Source organism: Lactuca virosa, chromosome 5, assembly GCF_052849685.1.
Source record: "Lactuca virosa cultivar CGN04683 chromosome 5, Lactuca_virosa_CGN04683_v6, whole genome shotgun sequence".
Classification (NCBI taxonomy): Eukaryota; Viridiplantae; Streptophyta; class Magnoliopsida; order Asterales; family Asteraceae; genus Lactuca; species Lactuca virosa.
Genome location: NC_136430.1, coordinates 231,081,192 through 231,095,495, shown reverse-complemented (window position 1 = coordinate 231,095,495; position 14,304 = coordinate 231,081,192). Strand labels below are relative to the sequence as shown.

The window sequence follows — 14,304 nt, the reverse complement described above, 5'->3', positions numbered from 1 at the left end:
AGTCTTCTGCGGTTCCGCCTATCTAAAGCAAAAAGAGACAGAAATTTGTTGGTAATATTTTCGTCCCCCAGCCGAACATCTAACCAGAACAATGGTTGTGATCCATCTCCTACATGAAAATCGAAAACTAAAGAAAAGTTGATGTTTATATCGCCAAGTACATTTATAGTTTTCACAATCTTATTCCACGTTCCTGGTAATGATTTTTTGCCCATGCGACAGCCAGCTTCCGGTAACAATTGTGAATACCTAAGATAACGCGCCTCCATAAGTTATATTTTTCCTTCTCGAATCTCCACATCCATTTAGAAAGGAGAGCTAGATTCAGAGATAAGAGAACCCACCCGTAGACCTCCTTTTTCTTTCGGTCTAAGGACAACCTTCCATGCAACCTAACTTATATTGCACTTTTCATCATTTCCGCCCCATAAAAAGCACCTCCTTAATTTTTCCAATTCCTCAATAATAAATATGGGGGCCTTGAAGAGGGAAAAATAAAAAAGAGGGAGGCTTCCCTCGTACCGACGCGACGATGAAATGTAATATTCATATGTGAATATAAACCACCACCACTGCAACCAACACTAGACCTCATTTGTTTTTTTGCCGCAAAACCCTCCAGCATATCGGTGCAACAGAGGAATGTATTATTTATACATGAATATAAAGTTAAGTATATTCTCATGTTTACCACCCCCCCTACCGCAACCACCACTGCCACAACCACCGCCACCACCTCCGCCACCAACAGCCATATTCATATATGAACAATCACTTGAGAATAGACACATACTTGTTTATATATGAATATATTAATATACTTATTTATATATGAATATATCAATTCAAATATGAATAAGTATATGCGTATTCACATATAAATTTATGTCATCGTCACCAACACCTCCCCCACCGCCAATGTCACCACCGCCGCCGTTGCCACCACCACCTCCGCCACCAACCACCATATTCATATATGAATAATCATGTGTGAATAGACACAGACTTATTCATATATATATATATATATATATATATATATATATATATATATATATATATATATACGGTTAGGTTATTGTGTTCTAACTATCTATTGTGTGCATGTAGGATTGATTGTGAACCAATCATTTTAGTTATTTTAAGAAAGTAATTAATGCATATTACATGTTGAATATATAATGAGTATTAATTAAATGTTCAACATTTAATATGCATTAATTATTTTATTAAAATAATTGGTTTAGAATCAATCCTACGTGCACACAATAGATAGTATAAACATTTGAACGTAACTATATATATATATATATATATATATATATATATATATTATTTGTTCCGTCCTCCCGGTACGCTGTAGCACTTAAACGGCAGATTTGAAATATGTGTTCCAGATTTGTTTTCGCATTCCCGATTTTATAATTGTTCTCTCTCTCTATATATATATAAATATATCTCCATACTTAATAAAAACCTCCCTTAAACGCCACTTGTCATTTTTTACACTCTATTTTGCCAGGTGTCATTTTTCTGTTTACGGGCTATTGTATTTTCCCGCTCATATATATCTCCTTAATTAAAAAGCAATCTCCAAATCGGGGCTATTGTATTTTCCCGCTCATATATATCTCCTTAATTAAAAAGCAATCTCCAAATCAGATCCCGTGAAACGTGCAATCAAAAATTTGAAATTCTTAATTATCTGCTCCAAGTTACCAAATGTGAGCTTCAATTGCCTAAATCTCGCTCTTCACATATATCTCCATCTACAGATTTTTAGGGTTTATTCAACTGCATTTTGTTGCAAATGGGTTAAATCTAATTTCTATTATCTTATTGGAAGTTTGAATAATTTCAACGTACTCAAAATTACACATCTCCATCTATTAATTTGTTGATAAACCCTAATTTATCCTCTATCTCGATCCACTCCTTCTTTTTTGGAATTCTTAACAAAGTAAAGGTTCATTGGTATATTCGTCTTCTTTACTGAAGTCAAATCATAGATTTTCGACTATGGGGTATTTGTGTTTCTTTTTTGTATTTCAGTTTTGGATTTAAATTTGTCTATACGTGATTTTAGGGTTGTTCGACTTCATTATGATCCCTGGTTATCACAGAACAATATATTGTCTATATGTTGTTCTTTTTGGTGTTGTTGAAGGATAACGAAGAAAGGACATGTTGATAAGAGTGCGACCATCCGCTTTATCTTGAGATCAGAGTTGGTCTGAAGTGGCTTCCATGTATAGAGCTAGAAGATGCAGTCGCCTCGGTTACACCACCACTCCCCCACACAAATCTTATCGTATCTTGCTTTCTTTCATTTATCTATCATCCTACTTCTGTTCTTTCTGTTTCACAAATTGTCTATACACAATTTGTAAAGCCTCTGTCTTTTGTTTCAGATAGCTTTCAAAAGAAGTAGATCATATATTGAAGATAATGATAAAAACATACAAGGTAAGGTACAGAGCCGACTTCTTTTAATTGTCCTTTTCAATTGTTGCTGGTTTTTGTGTTTTCTTTTTCTTATTTTTTTAATTAATTTTGTGATGTTTGTTGAAGAAGCAGATAAGTAAAATGGTATCTCTCATTGTTTGGGCTTTAGGCCACGAATACTTAATTTGGGTTAAGGATAATCTCATAAACTCATGACATATGAATTAATAAATTATGATCATCTTAAAACGTGTACAATGTTGTTCATCAGAAGATGATGGTGCAATCTGGATATAGTGTATATACTATAGAAGCTAATTAATGTTGTATTTTTGTGAATTAAAAAACATTATTGTATTTGTAGCAATTGCAGTTGGCTTTTCTGGCAAATTTTTTTATTAATGTTGAGATGAAAAGTAACATGTAGCTTGACATTCATTATCAAAATGGAGTACTTTGTTGACCACAAATACAACAAAACTCTAGAACTGAGATGTAATTTTTCATTTAGTTGTTACAATTTCTTCGTTCAAAGGTGTTGCTATTTCTGGTTTGAGATTACATGATTAGAACTAATGTTAAGTTTAGATGAACATAATGAGATGTAATAGTCATTTTGTTGGATGCTATTTATCGAGTCAAAGATGAAAGTTTATTGCTATTTCTGCATACTTTCCTAAAGTTTAATGTTTTTTGTGGGTGCTGTTGTGCAATTCTATCTCTATATCTTTATTTCTTATCGCGATGTGTTAAGTATGGACATCATGAAAAGACAAGCAAGAATCCCACAACTCAATGTTTGGATCCAAGCGAAACATCAACATCTAAAAGAAGGAACAAGGGTATGCGATAGGTTGTCATTTTTATATGTTTTGTTTGGTTGAACTATTTTTTTCGATATAAAATAAGGATCAAGTATCCAGTATTTAGACTATATTCTTTTGTTAGAACGTGGCCTTAATCTTTTGATATAGTTTTCTTTTTATGTATTTGCATTTGCTGTCTAATTGGTATATATGATGACTTATAAGGACCCTTTATGCATAAATGTTTTCTATATAGGGACTATTACTATAATTTATACAGTGACCATTATTTTCTATCATGGTGACTTATAAGGACCATTTCTGTAAAAAGATTTTTGAACATCGACTGTTTTTGACTTTTAGGGCTCATTTCTGCAAAAATGTCTTCTTCACAGGGACTAATGTTGTAATTTACACATTGAACATTACTTTCAGTAATGGCAATTAACACAACAAAGGCCACTTTTGTAAAATGTTTTTCTGAACAGGAGTCGTTTAACTTATAGGGACCATTTTTGCAAAAACTTTTTCTTTACAAGGACTATTACTATAATTTATACATGGACATTTACTCTCTGTAATGGTGACATAAAGGTACTTCAATTGGTTGAATGAAAGTGGTAATGAGGTCTGGGCTTCTTGCAAACAACAACGAAGGTTTTGGAGTTTGTATTTGTGTGCGTGATCAGGGTTAATGTGATAAAGGTCAGGGAAACCAGGTCAATTTATTTAATGGTTTTCATATTTAAGGGTAATATGATAAATCTATTATGTATTTTTAAATTATATGATTTTAAAATCTATAAATTTATTATAAATTCTTAAATAACATTTATAAAATATATTTTGGTAAATATAATATTTTAAAGGTTAAAAAGGATAAATACAATATTTAGATAAACGTATGTTCCTATTTCTTGCTTTTAAAATTTTGTTTTTCATAATATCTTACATTGAAAGGACCATTCATGTGATCTTTTAGACAAACACCATCCCTCTAATATGTTTTTAGCACTGGATTATGATAACTTACATTGCATTACATAATTATTAATTTGCATTATAATATAATACTATATTTTCTTGCAAATAACTTTTTTTGGCATTGTACTTTGGTAAATTACATTGCATTAGCTAATTATAGCATTGTACTTTCCAAGTACAAGGCAATATTTCAAAAAAAAAATAACAGGAGTCTTTCATGCAAATGTTTAATTACATGGTTAGCACAGTAGCATCTATTGGTTATATTTATTTTTTCTCGGTCATTGTGGTTCACTATCAGATGGCATATATTAGTTGCAAATTAAAATCACAACTACTTTATGTAATACCGCAACATACATTCTAATATGTTTTAGAAATAACAATGCAGTTTACAAACTTTTCGAGAAATACCATTGTAAGCTCTATTATTATTATTATTATTATTATTATTTTTTTTGGGGGGGGGGGGGGTGGGGGGATAGCAATATGGTTGTTTTATTTTATAATCAATTTATATTTTATAAAATAATATCATTATTTGTTTTTATTAATTTACACATAAATAATTTCTCATTGTATCTTAAAAAATAATTTCACATGTTAATTTGAATCAACTATTATTAAGTTACTTGACAATCACATAACTCTTTTATTGAATAACTTTTTGAAAATAATTGGTTAATAATTATGATTTTTAACTATAAAAATTCGTTTAATTTTATAATCGTGGTTACCACGGGTTATAACCTAGTATATATATATATATATATATATATATATATATATATATATATATATATATATATATATATGTCCTCCTACTTAATAAAAGAGTAGTTTATATGCCACTTGTCATTTTTTTAGAATTTTCAATATTTTTGTTAGGTCTTCTAGAAAATTACACGTGTCTTCAATTGTTTCTATCCCGCTGCATTTTCTTTATCTATCTCAAATTTTCAAATTTGAAATCACAAATTACATAAATCACGGTCCCTTCCAAAATCGAATTGATTTTGAAATACCGAAATCTTAGCAACCCTAAATGTCGGTCATATATCCGCCATACTCACCGTTTCTTACTTCTACTACAAAGACACAGCACATTGATGGAACGATGGTGGCTAAAGAGAGTGGAATCGGATTCAAAATAATGAAATCGGCCATATAATAGTCTAAAGATAGTAAAATCATCGCCTTTCTTCTTAAACCTAAGGTATCAACATTCTCTCCCCTTTTGTCTATGGGTTTGATCAATGAGATGATGTGAACACTTTGAATTCTTATCTGAATCATTATAGTCTAAAGATTGCACTCAAGGTGTTTGATGGAATGCCTCAGTCAAATAGATAGTTTTACTTTTTGTAAATGTCTTATATGTACTCTTTAATCTTTTAAGCCATTTCGTGTCATATGTAGATGGCTAGCGTTCAGCCTACACTGATGGAGATTAATGGGGTTTTGATCTTGGTTATCCTATTTCTCAGGTTTAATTTCTGCCAACAATGTGCTGAAACAAAACACTTAGGTTTAAACATTTTGTTTATGTGAATTAAATATCTATTAGGTTAAACAATGGTGAGTTTTGTAGTTTTGGGTGTTTATTTGTTTGTATGGATTAGACTCTATTTTATGAAAAAAGTACTCCGTTTTCATAAAATTTTACATGCCTATAAATTCTATTACATTGAATATCTTAACAAACTTAGATAAAGTTTCATTAGTGTTTAAAGTTTGATAATTATCTCCCTTTGATTTAGATGTGAAGTACAATATGTGGTGAACAAATACTACACATGTTAAAAAAAAACAGTTGTCTGGGATTGGGGTGCTTGAAGAAGTAGAAATTCACATATTCAACAGGAAATAGATGGTTACAGTATTGAGAAACATGAAAAAGGAAGGGTTGTTGTCCAAAGCAGATGAGCTTGGGTTCACATTGAACAGGTTCTGGTGAAATCTTTTCTATCTTGTAGTCATTCGGTCGATGATTAATTCACAAGCAAAACAAAAGATTGCAGGTCTTTGTCACCGCCTACTCTTATGAAGCTTGTGATTGACAAAGAAAAAAGGAAAACAGAAGATTGTAGGTCTTTGCCATGGAAAGACCTTCAATTTCTCCTCTCAAGATTATACCCACATGGTTCTATTCTTTTTTTCTTCATTAATTATGATTATATATCTTCATAGATTTTTATTAGGCTAGATCTACAATCTTAAAATTGATGTTTATTTTGTAGATTGTTACGTAACAATATGTTTCTTCCTTTTCGGATACCATTATGCTAATGAGATAAAAGAACAAAACCATTCTTGGTTGCTACTATTTCATTTGTATTCAACATACATAAACCCTTTACATTATTTATTATCATAATACTATAATAGATTTTTATTAGAAGTACAACCTTTAAATTCAAATGAAACAGTAGCAAACAATATTTGCATTGAAATGAAACAGTAACAAACAAGATATGAAGCTAGCAATATAATATATGTATTTATAATTGCATATCTTTCTTGCAACTGTTTATTTTTATTCAATATGACCATATATGTTTTTATTATAAAAATAATACAATGATCCAATTTATAACTGTATGGTTTTCGTGTCCAATATTTAATGTCTATTCAAAAAATTGAGTTGCTAATCATGGTGATATTATATATGGTTATCAATAAAACAACCATTTGTTTAAATCACTCAAATTCAACTTAGGCAAAAAAAAAAATTCTCGATTGTTGTTATTATTTACGCGATATATATATATATATATATATATATATATATATATATATATATATATATATATATATATATATATATATATATATAGAGAGAGAGAGAGAGAGAGAGAGAGAGAGAGAGAGACTATACAAATGAATATCCCTTAAAATAAGATAGATCACTACATCATATTTATTTGAAACTTTCATGACTTTTTAATATTTAAGCGAATGACAATTATTCAATAGTTTTTTTAGCTTATATATTATAATTATTAAGTATTCAAAGTTCTAACTTGTTTTTTAAATACTACAACTCTAACTTATGATGGAACTTCAAACATTCGGAATACTAACTCATGAAAGCCTATATAATGTAACTTATTACCATTGCAACACAAACTTTATGATTCAACTTCTTAAACCATATTTATTTGAAACTTTCACAATCTCTCAACATTCAACCGGTTAATCACAACTATTTAATAGTTTTTTTTTTAATTTATTTCGTATCCTTATTAAGCAATCAAAATTCAATGTATCTTTTAAATACTACAACTCCAAAGACTTTTTCACTTATGATGAAACTTGAAGTATTTTAAGTACTAACTCATGAAAGCCTATATAACGTAATTTATTACCATTGCAGCACAAACATTTTTTTTTCTTACCTTTAGGTGTTACTATGTTTTTATATTTAGTGGAATTAACAAGTTAACTACAAAGGAAATATGAATTGTTGTTCAATCAAAACTCACATGCCGACTTTACGTAAATCATTGTTATTTTTATATTTTTTGAGTTTAAATTCTTTATCATTGATGTCAAATTGTCAAGGACCACTAAATTTCCCTCCGTAATAAAGATTATGCACATAAAACCAGCTCATTAGCGTGGACGTGGGGGTGTTGTTCATCACTCATTAAAAATTTTAATAATTACTCCCTCCGTCCCAAAATTATAGTCCATCTTTCCTTTTTGGTTTGTCCCAAAATAATAGTCCACTTCTAAAAATAAATATCATTTTTACCAAAATACCCCCTCATTATTGCTTAACCAACTAAGCATTTAATAGAACATTAAATGCAAAGTAAGGACAAAACTGTCATTTTATTAAATAAAGTTAGTGGTAATTAATGTTTTTCTTAATATGTGTGTTTTTTTTGTCTGTGGACAATAATATTGGGACGGAGGGAGTATTAAATAACAATATGTTTCTTTCATGATATTAGAAAGCCAAGAAACACATTCTAAACAAGTTTGAAAAAAATTAAATAATAATATTATTTGCTTTATTTTAACTCACCATAGATATGAAATGAAAATAGAAATACTTTTTATGTCTATATAAAAAAGTTGGTTTTTTAGCTTTTAAAGGATCACCTAAAACAAAAAATTTGCCTCGTTAAACAACAAAACCACAAAATAACTTGAAACATGGATCAATGGGGCAACATTCAAATATACCTAAATAAATTAAACTATTATATCACATCGCATATTAGCAAAAGGTATATATAACTTTCAATTTACATTAAAAATGACAAATATCAAAAAACTTATAGGTGCATTTTGCATTGTAAAGGCCATGAATATATTACATAAGTCATAAGTGTGCAACATCTAACCTTCTTTCTTGATATCCTCCAAACTGAAAGTAATGTGTTTGTAATTTTATTAAAATCACTAATTTTCTAAACATGTGTAACTTTTGAATGAATAAAAAAAATAATTGGTTCCTCTCCCATGAAGTACCTTCCGAGAGCATATCGGCACAATAACGTTTCATAATTGATATAAAGATTTAAAAATTTTAAAGTTGTAAATAAATTTAAAATAACAATACTTAATGATATTATGAAACTATAAATTATGCATAATATTATTAATGTCATTTGGGCATTTGAGATGTCAAACAAACTAGAAAAATATCTAAAAATTAGTTTTTTAAGTATTTAAAATAATCGAAATAAAAACTTTTTAAATTAATTAACAACTAATGTAGTATCACATGCACTGTATGGGTTAGATGGGTGTTTGTTACCTGTCGGTTTTTTGTCACAAGGGATTTTGTAGCCAAAGAAACATAAAAGTGGCTTCCATAAAATGTAGCCATGTTAGGCCGGAGGGTGTGGCCGCGGTTTGGGCCACCTCAGCCGCGCACACCGCCCCCAGATTGCGGTTTTGTGTGGTTTTGGCCGCACTACGGCTGGAGAATACCGCGAATCGTGATTGGTTGTTGAGTGTTTTGACCGTTGAACGGTCTTTGCAATAAATTTTAATTTTTTTTTCCTTTTTGCCTTTCTTTCCTAAATATATACAAACACTTCATTTTTTTCACACAATACAAACCTTTCTCTCTCAACTTTTAAAAAAAATTACCAATCTCTCTAAAAAAATGTCATCTTCTTCATCTTCTGAAGAATTTAAGACTATTTTTGATGCCACTGTTGCGTGTGCTCAAATGGCGGAACAAACATACGATGCTTTATGCAATAACGCAGCTGCAAGTTCTCAACGGAGAACACGAAGATATATTTTCAGAAATCGTGAAGAAACCAACCAACGTTTGGTACAAGACTATTTTCAAGAGAATACCACTTATCAAGGGTATTATTTTCGTAGGCGCTTCAGAATGTCCAAAGGTTTATACGAACGTATAGTTGAAGATGTAACGAGGGAGTGCAGTTTTTTTCAACAACGCTACGATGCTAGAGGTACACCCGGTTCCACTCCCTTACAAAAATGCACGGCCGCACTTCGTTAGTTAGCATATGGCATTCTGCATGATGCGTTAGACGAAAGTTTTAGGATGTCTGCTAGGATCGCACGAGACAGTCTCCACTTTTTCTGCCAAACTATGATTCAGTTTTATGGTCCAAAATATTTACGTAAGCCTACACGTAATGACATCTTGCAATTGCAAGCTCATCATGCTAGTGTGCATGGGTTTCCTGGAATGCTAGGAAGCTTAGATTGTCTCCATTGGGCATGGGAAAATTGCCCTACGTCATATCATGGGCAATTTACCCGAGGTGATCATGGTCACCCAACGGTCATACTTGAAGCAGTTGCATCACAAGATCTGTGGATTTGGCATGCTTTTTTTGGTTCTCCTGGTTCGATTAACGACATCAACGTTCTTAATCGTTCACCTATATTTAACAACATATACGATGGATCCGCACCTGATTCTTCTTTTGAAGTGCATGGAACGCCATATAAGTATGGTTATTATCTAGTCGATGGAATCTATCCTGAGTATGCTGTGTTTGTTAAATCGTTTACGTGTCCACATGGTTCTAGACGAAAACAATTCAAGAGAGCTCAAAAAAGAGCTAGGAAGGATGTTGAGCGTGCTTTTGGAGCTCTGAAGAAATGATGGTTCATATTGAAAAAACCAGCAGTTCATTTAGGCGAGGAAAAACTTCAAGAAATCATGTATACATGTCTCATATTGCATAACATGATTATTGAAGACGAAGGAAGAGCGATATGTGCGTTTGACGAGGAAGAAACCATACCAGAGACACAACCAATAGAAATTGGTGGCGAATAGTATATGAACAGGAGAGCAGAGATACGTTGTACTGAAACATTTCACAATCTTCGCAATGACTTTGTGGAACACATTTACGGGGTTCAAAACATTAACCTTAATTTGGATTCCACCGGATGACTCCGAAGACGAGTTCTCGGAGAACGATTTTATGTAGTTTGCTTTAGTTATTTTATTTGTGTTTTTTTAAGTTTTTAGGATTATTTTAATGTCATGTGTGTGGTTTTCGTTGTTTTTTTTTTTTTTTTGTGTAATGCAATGTAATGTTTTTTGAATTTTCAATGTAATGTTTTTTTTAATTTTCAAGTAATGAAAAATTATGTTTTTTATTAAAAAAGAAGTTTTAATTAAAATAGCTAAAAAAAACAAAAAATAAATAAATAAATAAACTAAAAATGTGCCACCACTCCCTTGGTGTGGCAAGAAACCACACTTGAGTGGTAAAAAATGACATGGCGCTTATGTGGCGGTGGAGGGAGTGCGGTTTCGGTGGCACCACTCCCTCCAGCCTAATTGAATATAATTTCAAAACTGCCCACTACACACACATAGTGTTTGACCTTTATTGCCTCTAAAACATATTGAATCCCAATAATGTCCTTTGTTCATATGGTGTTGCTATACAAAGACATGCCCTTCACTCCTAATATGGTGTCCAATGAGAAATATTTACATATATGTGAATTCCATGGAGTCTAAATAAAGCATATAACGACAACTTTATGCATCTTTATTTTCTTCCGTGTTTGGGGCACATAGTTGTTTCATCCAAAAGTACATATGGTTCAATTAGTTTAGCCTTGAATCTTCTTCTCTCTGTCCTTGGAAAAACAAAATGATAATAAGCTCTAAAAGGACTAAAACTTAAAACATAAAAGTTCAAAAAATGTCAATTAAACTGTTATTCCAAGCACTTCCATTGTTGAAGAGAAACAAATCTTGTGATTAGTTACTCTTCCATTGATTAGACGACGCTTCTCTGCTTATTTCACCTCAATAAAACATGTGATCCGGAAAAAAATGTGCCACGAGAACACACACAAAAAAAAAAAAATTAAAATACCGATCAATAAATAAAACCAAAATGAAATAAGTATACTTTAATTTAATAATTAAATCATATCAGAGATGCAATTACAGGAAGAAGAGCAGTTTGGTGGAATGATAATTTGATGGTTTAGTTGGTTTGCATAGCATGTATATGTCCACTTGTTTATGTCTGGGATCTCTACAACTTAATCTGTTCAAATTAAAGCAATAATTTAAGCTAATTTCATTATTTGATGAAATGATGATCAAAAGATAATTTAGAATTACAATAATATGGTATAACAATTAGTACTAACAGACCACACAGCTCCATGGATTAGGCCCTTTTCAAAATCTGATCCATGTACTGGTCCCTAGTAATCACAAATTCACAACTAAACCCAATCATCATTAAACCTCTTCTTTTATGTGTTGTAAAGCATCCATCAATATCGTACTTCAACAAAAGTGTTACTTTTAGTCAAATGCTAAAATACCCTTCAATAAAATGAAAGTAAAAATCTTTTGTAATTAATAAGAATAGTTATTATTGAGTAACATAAGGTTTACAGATTAAAATATGCAATTGGCAATGACATGAGGTGCTATTGATCCTAATAATAAATAAAATACTAATACTATAAACTTTACAAAATCTTAAAACAATTTCTGAAGAATTAAAGCATCTTAGTTTTATATAATACCTGAACAAGCAATTTCATATCGTTACGTTTACAAATAATGAAATGAAAAAAGAATATAGATATTTCATATCGTTACGTTTACAAATAATAGCATGATTAGTACTTTAACGTGGTGATATATATTTTTAACAAATTAACCTTTTCGAATAGTTTTTATAAGTGTACCTGATAATTGGAAATGATTCCCTATTTGTATTCGGTGTGCCTCTTGACCTATTGAATGTGACGAAAAAGAAGATTAGCTATTGAAATAGACTTTAACATATAAACTTCAAGTTCATTGATCATGAAAACTGGTATATTAAGAAAGATTTTCTTATCTAGGATATGAAATCTGAATTATTGTAAGTTATTGAAGTCATATGAAGAAATTGGTACCTAACAAATGTAATCCTCCACCTTTTAACATAGAATTGAATACAATCCCTCAATACACAAACATTTCTTAACTTTATGTCTAAAGAAGTAGTAAAGCCAATGGTGTGTACTACAAATAAACATTACCCAAAATGGAGAGGATTTTACTGAAATAAGGCATGAGTATAGCTCTAGACTTCTGAAGTATTTTTTTCCCCCAATTTTCATGCCACTGGTAGAAATCTGTACATAGAGGAAAGTGATTTGTCACAAAAAAAAAAAAAAAAAAAAAAAAAAAAAAAAAAAACACGAAAGGAAATTTATGCAAAAATAGTCTGGTTACAATACCTCACTATCATTTTTAATGCTAACAATGGTGGTATATCTCGATAAAAAATACACAAGAAATACAAGTTTCTCTTAAGCATTTCATCGAGCAGGTGGTAGACAAACCTTGAAGTAGAAACTATGATAAAAAATATCACCTATAATGTAATTTGTGTATAAGAGCATCACACAAAGATATCACTGAAGCACAGAAATTTAAAAAGAAATGAGTATTTTGTTTTCAATTAGGAAAAGTCGATTTGAAACAGCATGTGTGCAATGGTCATGAAGAGTACAACAATTATTTCCTAATAGGAAACTGTCGGATAGTAACTTTGGTACCTGTCAAGTGCGTGTCTTGTTTGATTGCAATTAATTTTTTGATAAAAATGCGACATACCAGAAAAGGGTTTCTTGAGAGAAGCTAGGGTTATAAGAGGAGCATCATTGTTGAGGTAATTTTTGGTTACATGTGAAGCAGAACAACGCCCTTCTCCTCCAATAATATCCTCGACTGAAGAACAAAATTGAAATGACCTCGTGTTTGGCTTACCTTTTGAAAGGCAAAAAGTCACTTTTGTAAAAGTTGGACAAGTCACGATTACGTGACTTTTCAAAAAAACGTCATTTCCTCTATTGTAAAAGTTGGAAAAGTCACTGTTACCAAACTTCTTTTTAACTTTTAGAAAAAGATAAAAGTTAAAAGTTACTTTAAAAGCTATGTCAAACACCCTCTAAACAACAGCAAACATTGATAAATGAATCGATTAATCCCAAAATTGAAATCAACAAAGCACGGTGAAGGAGGTAATATTATGTTGAACCGATTGCAGAGGTAGGGTTCATCGTCACCGTCAGAACTTACCATGTTCCTCTTCAGTATGCGCAGTAGACGCAAGAACAGCGATTGTAGGTTTTCTGGGTTATTCTGGAAGTAATGGGTTTTGGATTTGGAAGAATCGAGCCAAGCATACCCACCGACCCACCGACATCGTCAACATCAATGGACACCTGCCAATACCTAAATCGAACCTTAGCACCCATCAACCGAGGCTTTTGAATCATAAAGACGGTGGGCATATGAAACACAAAGAGTAAGATGAGCGGTGGTGAACTAATCTGCAATTCCACCGCAAAAAAATGGGAGCGATGGAAGGATGTAAAGCACCTACTAAGGACAAAGCACTACCGTAACAAGTAAAAAGAAAAAAGAAATGAATTTTTTTTTACAGATGACACTGTTATAAAGAGACACTGTCCTTCAGTTATATGTTTAATAGTTAAAGAAAATCGGAAAATAAGTTAAAATAAATTTATATGGAATTAAAAATTATGTTTACCTAAAAATAATAAATTGTATTTGTAA

General features: G+C 31.1%; 2 protein-coding genes across 2 annotated transcripts; one reads left to right on the top strand and one right to left on the bottom strand.

Moving 5' to 3' along the window:
- Positions 1-9,360: 9,360 nt before the first annotated feature.
- LOC145112463 (uncharacterized) lies at positions 9,361-10,344 on the top strand. Its single transcript, XM_079048624.1, has 2 exons — positions 9,361-9,679; positions 9,761-10,344. The coding sequence occupies exons 1-2, from the start codon at positions 9,361-9,363 to the stop codon at positions 10,342-10,344; spliced, it is 903 nt and encodes a 300-aa protein (XP_078904750.1).
- A 716-nt stretch (positions 10,345-11,060) lies between these two features.
- On the bottom strand, positions 11,061-13,806 carry LOC145112462 (uncharacterized). The gene is made up of 5 exons (XM_079048623.1): positions 13,689-13,806; positions 13,339-13,617; positions 12,759-12,854; positions 12,420-12,467; positions 11,061-11,337 (listed from the first exon to the last, which is right to left on the bottom strand). Exons 1-5 carry the CDS (start codon positions 13,804-13,806, stop codon positions 11,252-11,254), a joined length of 627 nt encoding a protein of 208 aa, XP_078904749.1. The 3' UTR covers positions 11,061-11,251.
- Positions 13,807-14,304: the final 498 nt, after the last annotated feature.